This window comes from Musca vetustissima, unplaced genomic scaffold, assembly GCF_032173495.1.
Source record: "Musca vetustissima isolate MV318-11 ecotype Yass unplaced genomic scaffold, APGP_CSIRO_Mvet_v1 utg116442, whole genome shotgun sequence".
NCBI classification, from domain to species: Eukaryota; Metazoa; Arthropoda; class Insecta; order Diptera; family Muscidae; genus Musca; species Musca vetustissima.
The window spans coordinates 49,743-59,886 of NW_026875132.1; the positions used below are offsets into that span (position 1 = coordinate 49,743).

The 10,144-nt window shown below is 34.6% G+C and overlaps 1 protein-coding gene across 1 annotated transcript; it reads right to left on the reverse strand.

Moving 5' to 3' along the window:
• Window positions 1-1,713: 1,713 nt before the first annotated feature.
• Window positions 1,714-4,564, reverse strand: LOC133337636 (probable peptidoglycan muropeptide transporter SLC46). Its single transcript, XM_061545847.1, has 6 exons — window positions 4,293-4,564; window positions 3,830-4,231; window positions 3,505-3,773; window positions 3,347-3,448; window positions 2,096-2,474; window positions 1,714-2,033 (listed from the first exon to the last, which is right to left on the reverse strand). The coding sequence occupies exons 1-6, from the start codon at window positions 4,562-4,564 to the stop codon at window positions 1,718-1,720; spliced, it is 1,740 nt and encodes a 579-aa protein (XP_061401831.1). The 3' UTR covers window positions 1,714-1,717.
• Between the last annotated feature and the right edge of the window lie 5,580 nt (window positions 4,565-10,144).

A 10,144-nucleotide genomic window follows, 5' to 3' on the forward strand; every position in this document is an offset into this window, starting at 1 on the left:
CCTATTAAAATTGGGATAAATCGGTTCAGATTTAGATATAGCTACCATATATATTTTCGTCCGATTTAATGTAAATGGTGCACCAAAGTCCCTATATATCTTTCGATTTCACGAAATTTGGCACAGCGTAATGAAATTTGGTACAGCCTAATCATTTAGGTCTAGAATGATGTGTATTATGTTTCCTGAAAATCAGTTCAGAGTTAGATATAGGTCCCATATATATTTTCGTCCGATTTAATGTAAATGGTCCACCAATGTCTGTATATATCTTTCGATTTGCACGAAATTTGGCACAGCGTAATGTATTAGGTATAGAATGATGTGTATTAAGTTTCCAGAAAATCGGTTCAGATTTAGTTATAGCTCCCGTATATATTTTCGTCCGATTTAATGTAAATGGTGCACCAAAGTCCCTTAAAATCTTTCGATTTGAACGATTTTTGGCACAGCGTAACGAATTAGATCTAGAATGATGTGTGTTAAGTTTCGCGAAAATCGTTTCAGATTTAGATATAGCTCCCATGTATATTTTCGTCCGATTTAATGTAAATGGTGCACCAAAGTCTCTATATATCTTTCGATTTCACGAAATTTGGCACAGCGTAATGAATTAAGTCTAGAATGATGTTTGTTAAGTTTGCTGAAAATCGGTTCAGATTTAGATATAGCTCCCGTATATATTTTCGTCCGATTTAATGTAAATGGTCGACCAAAGTCCACATATATCTTTTTATTTGCACGAAATTTGGCATAACGTACTGAGTTGACCCTAGACATCACTGCCTGCTATGTTTCATGAAAATCGGTCCAGATTTAGATATAACTCCTATATATATTTTCGTCCGATTTAATGTAAATGGTACACCAAAGTCCCTATATATATTTCGATTTGCACTAAATTTGACACAGCGTAATGAGTTAGGTCTAGAATGATGTGTGTTAAGTTTCGTGAAAATCGGTTCAGATTGAGATATAGCTCCCATATATATTTTCGTCCGATTTAAGTTAAATATTGTACCACAGTCCCTTTATATCTTTCGGTTACAGCATTTGGTACAGCGTAATGAATTGCAGAATGACATGTTGATGAATCCAATTTCATTTTACTGGTCCTTTAAAAACGCGACGTCTGTTAGGATTCATCTGTTGAATATACCCAAAGTAAAGTCCGTCCGACTTTACTACTTTCCTTACTGGTTTAATGCTCGGCTTATGGAACAACCGTTCTGTATTTTGAACTATTTTTTTTTTTATTTCTTAAATTTATTGTTTTTACATAACAGAAGTGAATTTAATAAGTTCTTATCTAAAAAAAATAAATGTAAACAATAATCAAAGATACTAAATATATTCGGGTCATAATATATGGGACTGGATAACGATTAGAAAAATTTAACAATTTTTTTACAAAACAAAACAAAAGCAAACCTGTTTCTTTTAAAACAGCGGATCGTACTTATTATCTAAATATTAAAATTATTTTTTTGTCTTTATAATTAAAAATAAACATTAACATTGTTTTATTCTAATCACATTGTGTAATAAAAAGCACAGCAATACCCCGAATATTTTGTTTTGTATATAAACAATGCTTATATCTCTCACTTTTATATTTGTTACTTTTATTGGACTTTTGGAATTTATTTCGTTAGATTATTAACAATTTTTTCTTAAACTAAAAATACTCTAAGGATTAAAATTTATTTCCGATTTTTTATAAATGCGTATTTGTTTCCGATTTCGCATCGGCCGTGCTCTCAACAACATCGGGCATAAATGCCTTATTATCGAGTCCACCATTTTGACAGGTGCTGCCTTCGACTCGACAACTGTGATCACAGATATGTTCGTGTAGGACACTGCTAACAATGCCATTCAAATGACCCTTGGCTTCCGAGGCCAAGGCAATGGCATCCATGGTACTAATATTGCCATTGGGATCTTTGCTCTCCGCCAAATCTTTACATGCCTCAGCGGTGTCCAGAGACTTTCGTTTGCGCAATTGTTGGCGTTGGAAATTGTACATCCACCTAAAAAAATAATTTATTTTAAATTAGAAAAGAATAAAAAAGAATATTTTACAAAAACTCACAAAAATATTATAACAGCCAATATGGTAATGGCACCACCGAGTATATAGAATGCTCCCGGGAAGACCTTAATTGTTGCCGCATACAGCGTACTATACATGGGAGCATAGACCACCGGCATAAGGGCCTCAGCAACACCAAACAGTGAATTCACCTTACCCAATTCATCTTTGGATACCAATTTTGTGGCCATCGAACGCATAGCAATGAAAGATGTTCCATTGAATATTTCAACAATGGCTCCGACATACATATGCCATGGCAGGGTAGCGAAGGCATAAACGAATCCAGATAAAATTTTTGATGTACTTGAGAGGACACCGATAAGGGCATCATCTAGCTTCAGCTTATGTGAGAGGATACCGACACAGAAGAGGACACCTGAAAAACAAAAGATTTTGAAATAATTGAAGAAAAATCAAAGAAAATTATAGGCGTGGATTTTTTAAAGAATTTTTTCAGGAACCAACTTAGGCGTGGATTGCTTTAAAATATTTTTTCAAGAACCAACTTAGGGTGGATTTTTTAAAAATATTTTTTTCAAGGACCAACTTTGCTGTGGATTTTTTTAAGAATATGTTTTCAAGCGGGGATTTTTTTAAGAATATTTTTTCAAGACCCATGCAAAGCGTGGATTTTTAAGAATATTTTTCAAGACCCATACAAGGCGTGGCGTTTTTATACTCTTCACCACACTGTGGTACAGGGTATTATATCTTTGTGTATATGTTTGTAACAGACAAAAGGAAACGAGATAGACCCATAGTTCATTTTGGGAATATGCATAGAATCACTTTCTGAATTTGGCACAGCTCATTTGTTTGGCCCAAGCTCGAACCCTATTGAAATTGGGAAGTTTCGTTGAAATCGGTTCATATTTGGATAAAGCTTCCATATATATTTTCGCCCGATTTTAAGTAAATTGGGCGTGAAACTCCTCGTGTTAGTCAGATTGACATCAAATTTTGCACAACGTATAACATTGAGCATAGAATTACGTAGGTGTGTTTTGTAGAACTACAGACATAGCCCAACGGATGACCTATTGATATTGGATAGATCTATGTAGATTCACATTTAGATAAATATCATATATTTTATTTCATCCAATTTCAGGACAATGTTTAATATACCCATAGTGGTGAAGGGTATCATATAGTCGGCCCCATCCGACTTTACTACTTTCCTTACTGGTATAAAAAGATTTTTCAAGACCCTACAAGGCGGGAGTTTTAAAGCATATTTGTTCTTACCGACTAGACCAGTAACCACAGCAAAGGTATTGAAAACACTAAAATCAACTTCGTTCCAATTGAAGCGATAGCGGGTGAACAGGTACATTACATTCATTTCACCTAAAAGAAGAACATTGTTAAAATTGTCTTCTTGATTCGCAAAAATCAAAACCTACCATAAATGGGTCCAATGACAACCATAACAACGATCATAAGTAAAATAACACGGGCACGTCTCTTATTTTCACCCTTCTTAAAGGCTACACGGAATGTCTCGATCACATGTTCCTTATCGAAGAAATCGGCCAGTAGATTTCTGGGCTTATGTTTATCTTCGGGCTGAATGCAACGTGGTCTCGGCTCAGGCAAAAAGAAGAAGCCGTAGAACAAGGACACAACATATAAACTGGCCGAAATTGAGAAGACACCATAGAAACCAATTTTTCTAAAAGAGAAAAAAAATTAGAAATTAATTTATTTAAAATTTCTAGGGGTACTTACTTTAGCAACACCCCACTCAGAGCCGTTCCTATGGGCACACCAACCGAAAAGCATACATTCAAGATACCAATACGTAAGGTACGCTCCTCCTCCGTTGTGATATCGGCAATATAACTGAACACACCCATTAGCATAACAAACCACCCTCCGCTCAGCGAAGGAAATATGGCCTCAGTCAAACCCGCTACCTCCATTGGGGTGTCTTTAAAATACACACACAAGATAAGACCCACTGTACCCAAAAATTCTCCAACAATTGGTATTAGAATACAGGGTTTCCGACGATGATGGCGATCACTCCACGAACCCCAAAATAAAATTAACAAACACGGGAACAGGGATTGTATCACAGTTTTCCAGGCCACCATGTGAGCAACCATTTTTTGGATGGTCTCCTCTTCCCTGAAAGGCAAATATTTTCGATTATTAAATATCTTAAGGACATCGAGATTTTTCAACTTACATGGTATAATTTGTTGTCTCTCTCCGCGTCAGAGCATCACACACCACATCGCCATAGTCCATGTTAACTCGACACGCCTTTTCCAGATTCAAATTTTGTGTTGCCAAATTGGACAGAACACTGGGCATGATGTAGGCGGCCACAATGGGTTCCACTGTTATGTTCTTGATGACCTTTTGCATTTTCTCTCGCCATGTTAAGGGTGTTGCTGTTGTTTCGGTTGTTGCGCAGATCTGGTCCTGAGCCTTGGAAGGCTCATTTGTGGCGACCATTTTTTAAAACTGAAAGAACAAAAGAACTAATTAGTAAATTTGGATCATCTATAAACGTGATTTTTTAAATAATTCAAGGTGTGGATTTTTAAAGAATATTTTTCGAGCACCAACGCGAGACGTGCATTTAAAAAAATATGTTTGCAAGGATCAGACAAGGCGTGGATTTTTTAAAGAATATTTTTTAGAGGACCAGCCATACAAGGGGTGGATTTTTCAAAGAATATTTTTTCAGAGGACCATTTTTTAAAAAATATTTTTTCAGAGAACCATCCATACAAGGCGTGGATTTATTAAAGAATAATTTTTCAGAGGACCAGCCATACAAGGCGTGGATTTTTTAAAGAATATTTTTTCAGAGGACCAGCCATACAAGGCGTGGATTTTTTAAAGAATATTTTTTCAGAGGACCACCCATAAAAGGTGTGGATTTTTTCAAAGAATATTTTTTCAGAGGACCAGCCATACAAGGCGTGGATTTATTAAAAGAATATTTTTTCAGAGGACCAGCCATACAAGGCGTGGATTTATTAAAAGAATATTTTTTCAGAGGACCAGCCATACAAGACGTGGATTTTTTAAAGAATATTTTTTCAGAGGACCAGCCATACAAGGCGTGGATTTTTTAAAGAATATTTTTTCAGAGGACCATTCATACAAGGCCTGGATTTTTTAAAGAATATTTTTTCAAGGACTACCACAAGGCGTGGATTTTTTAAAGAATATTTTTTCAAGGACTACCACAAGGCGTGGATTTTTTAAAGAATATTTTTTCAAGGACTACCACAAGGCGTGGATTTTTTAAAGAATATTTTTCAGAGGACCATCCATACAAGGCGTGAATTTTTTTAAAGAATATTTTTTCAGAGGACCATCCATACAAAGCGTGCATTTTTTAAAGAATATTTTTTCAGAGGACCATCCATACAAGGCGTGAAATTTTTTAAAGAATATTTTTTCAGAGGACCATCCATACAAAGCGTGCATTTTTTAAAGAATATTTTTTCAGATGAACATCCATACAAGGCGTGGATTTTTTAAAGAATATTTTTCAGAGGGCCATCCATACAAGGCTTGGATTTTTTAAAGAATATTTTTTCAAAGGACCATCCATACAAGGCGTCGATTTTTTAAAGAATACTTTTTCAGAGGACCATCCATACAGGCGTGGATGTTTTAAAGAATACTTTTTCAGAGGACCAGCCATACAAGGCGAGGGTTTTTACACCCTTCACCACACTGTGGTACAGGGTATTATGTCTTTGTGCATATGTTTGTAACAGGCAAAAGGAAACGAGATAGACACATGTTTCCTTTTGATAATATGCATAGAATCACTTTCTAAGTCGATTTATACATGTCCATCTGTCCATGTTAAATTGTAAACAAAGTACAGGTCGCATTTATGATCCGAATTGGATGAAAATCGGTTCAGATTTAAATATAGCTCTCATATATATGTTAGCCCGATTTAATGCAAATGGTATACCAAAGACCCTATATATTCTTCGATTTGGGCGAAATTTGGCACAGTGTACTAAATTGGGTCTAGAATGATGTGTGTAAAATTTCTTGAAAATCGGTTCAGATTTAGATATAGCTCCCATATACATTTTCGTCCGATTTAAGGTAAAAGGGGCACAAAGTCCCTATATAACTTTCGATTTGAACGAAATTTGGCATAGAGTACTGAATTAGGTCCAAAATGATGTGTGCCAAGTTTCGAGAAAATCGGTTCAGATATAGATATAGCTCCCATATATATTTTCGTCCGATTTAAGGTAAACAGGGCACCAAAGTCCCTATATATCCTTCGATTTGCATGAAATTTGGCATAGGGTACTGAATTACGTCCAGAATGCTGTGTGCTAAATTTGGTGAAAATCCGTTCAGATATAGATATAGCTCCTATATATATTTTCGTCCGATTTAAGGGAACCCCCATTCTCGATTTTAATTGTTCAAGATTTTCAATGGGCTGGTAAATCAATACCAATGCTTGTTAAGGTTTGTAACTTTACACATATATAATTGAAGATTTAAAAGAGAAGAAAAATAATTTACAAAAAAATTTTGTTATTGTTTTGTTGTTGTTTTTTGTAATTAAAGAAAAGTCCTTATTTTCGATGGCGGGCATGATAACTCCTCACTGGAACATCGGAATCCAAAAATTCCAACGGTGTTAGAAAGAGTACATGTCTGGCTCTCGTATGAACTAGGATTATTGACTTCGCTCTAAAATTAACAAAATGGTGGAGCTTTGAAAAAATATTTTTGGAAAATCGCCGATTTTTTACCAAAACCCAAGTCAAAAAATAAGGAAGATCTTCACCGATTGGCTTTATCCTAGTTCCTACGATAGCTACACACTCACAGAGAATCGTGTAAAAATTTGAAGTCCATTGGGTTATTAGTTTTTGAGTTATCGTGCCCGCCAGTCGCAAAAAAATGTTTAGAGAAAAACGCGTTTAAAGTTTGAGAAGCCCTTCAGCCGTCACTTGATGCTGACAAAATAAATCGGCTATATCTTCAAGACTTCTTGAGATTTTCATTTGAAATTTTGTAGGGACATTCTTTAATTAGTGTAGATTCGAATTATATCAACAAAATTTTTGACCCCGAGAATGGGGGGGGGGGGTCCCCTTAAGATAAATGGGACACCAAAGTCCCTATATATATTTCGATTTACACGAAATTTGGCAAAGCGTAATGAATTAGGTCTAGAATGAAGTGTGTTAAGTTTCCTGAAATCGTTTCAGATTTCGATATAGCTTCTATATCTGACCAAAAATTTAGTATCGGTTGCAGAATGACATGTTTATGGTTCAAATTTCATTTTACTGGTCCTTTAAAAATGCGGCGTCTGTTAGGGTTCATCTGTTGAATATCCCCAAAGTGGTGAAGGGTATCATATAGTCGGCCTCGTCCGACTTTACTACTTTCCTTACTAGTTAAGAATAAGAATATTTTTGGAGGACCGGACAAGGCGTGGATTTTTTTAAGAATTTTTTTTTTTGGAGGACCAGATTTTTAATGAATATTTTTCAGGGAACCTGATAAGGCGTGGATTTTTTTAAGAATTATTTTTGGAGGACCAGATTTTTAAAGAATATTTTTCTGAGAACCTGATAAGGCGTGGATTTTTTAAAGAATGGTGGATTTTAAATAATATTTTTCAGTGGAGCGGATTTTAAATAATATTTTTATAAGACCATCCAAGGCGTGGTTTTTTAAATAATATTTTTAGAAGACCATATCATTCCATAGGGATCTTCTGGTTGGTCTTCTATAAAGAAGACTTTGTCGTCTTCTATACAAAATATTTTCAGGTCATAAGAAAAGTTTCTTGTTCTTCTATAGAAAAGTCCTACTGGTTTTCAAGAAGGTATTCAATAAGCAGACCTTAGAGTCATACATAAAAGCAGCCCTTTTTATCTTCTCTGATAAGACTTACTGGCATTCTTCTTAGTTCCCACAATCATCGGCAACATCCAATAAAATATTTTGTTTTATTTATTTTTTTGTATTTGCACATATAATTAATGCAAGTAGCTGTCCCAGATTATTGTTCACTTCCAGTGAATTTAATTAGCAATTCATAAATAATTTTCAAAAAGTAACAAAAAATCTGAGTAATTTTTTAGCTATATATTGACGTTCCATAAACAATTTGCATGAGCTTAAAAAACAATCAATGCCTTATATTGTCTTCACAACATTGTTGTATAGTCTGATCCGATGAAACAGGTGGTTGGTAGGTGGCAGGAAATACTCTCAGCCAGCGCTTAGCTACAACACATTTAATTCCATAAAAAATACAAATTGTTTTAGGGTTTGGAGCTGTGAAAATTGTGTTGCCAATTGATTATCTTCTAGAAGAATGTCGTTCCCACCAATGATGGAGGTGTAATTTGCAGGGAGTACTCTATTTTCTGTTATGTGAACAGGTGTTAACAAATATTTACATTTCAATATTGAAATGTTATTTTTCGAATCAAAGTTTATGGGTCGTAGATCCACAAAGAGAAAATTAAGCTAAGCAACTTCACAAAAATTCTTTAGATAAGTTGTATGGAAGTATATCGACATTAATTTTCTTTTACTACCTCTAGGAATTTTTTTCATTTGAAAAAATTTCCCATTTCCACTTATTTAAGTGTGAACAGTAAAAATACATTGCTTTTAATTACAGCTCGCGATTTCACACAACAGCTGTTCGTTCGCTCATCCATTAATTAAGCCATAGGTACCTGTGTGGTGTAAATAAATTAAGAAAGAAAACAAAAACAATACAACCAAACCATCAACAAATTCAAATAAAACAATAAATTCATTTGATTTTTTTCAAAATCCCTACACAATGATAAAAATTGTAGTACTAGCACAGATTTTTGTTCAGCTCACACAGTTTTAATCGAATGAATGATACATCTTCTCATCGTGCTGCTGACGTTTTGGATGAGCCAGTGATTATTTCATTTCAGTTTGGCGTTTTCACAGTTTCATTTTTATAACACATTTCTTAATTAAAAATCATGTAATTTACAAAAGTACTGCTGTTGCTACTTGTGGTTATCGTAGTTGTAGTTAGTTGTTGTTGGTTGGTTTTTTATTAATTTTTTGTTTTGCTTTGTAGCTGACAGTTGTAGTTCAGTTCAGTTCTGTTTTGTTTTTTTATTTTTTAATTTTTTGCTGGCGCCTATAAACATGCTTTTCATTTACGTTGTTATATTGCAAAAAAAATGTTTAATTTCATTGTCATTGTTTAGTGAAAAATTGTAAAATTGAAACAACTAAAAATGTGATGTTCGGCCGAACCGAACTGTTTATACCTTTCATCATGTGGTGGACATTCAAAATACCTAAAGTCGATCGGGACTTTTATTTTGGGGGGCTATGTCATGCTAAATTGTTGCCAAGAGAAAACGAAATACCAAAGTGCAGGTACTCAGGTGGAAAGTTGGGCTAAGGCCTCCAATATACAGAAAACGTGGACTTAAATTGAAAATGTTGTCTGAAGAAGTTTTTTTACCGACCAAGCTCCCTCACATGCCAAATTATAGTCATATCGTAATGCTAAAATATAGTCATCACTTCGGTTGAAAAATGCCCTTAGTGACATGAAAATACCAATAAAAGGCCTGGACATTTATATGGAGACTATATCCACAGATCGACAGATGTTGATAATTTTCGGAAGGACGTTTTGATATCCAATGAAATCCTAATTGATAATTTTAGGAATGCCAATTTTCTATCACAAAAAAGTCCGGAATATTAGAGGTACTCTTTAAAGGATAACTACATTAAAAAGTAGACCAATACTGATAGGAATATGGTAGGAATTATTATTATAACAGTATTAACAACATACCCAAACTCCTTAAAAACCGAATTATAGAGGTACCGTTTTATGGGAGCTACCCTTGAATAAAGCTACCCTTGTTTTTGGTAAGGATCAGTTAATATTTACGAGCCAAATGAACCAACAACTTTATTTTTGTCTGTTTTTCTGGTTGACCTTAAGGTCTCAGTTAAGCCACGAACATCGCGATATTTTACGCAGAGATATTTACGCAG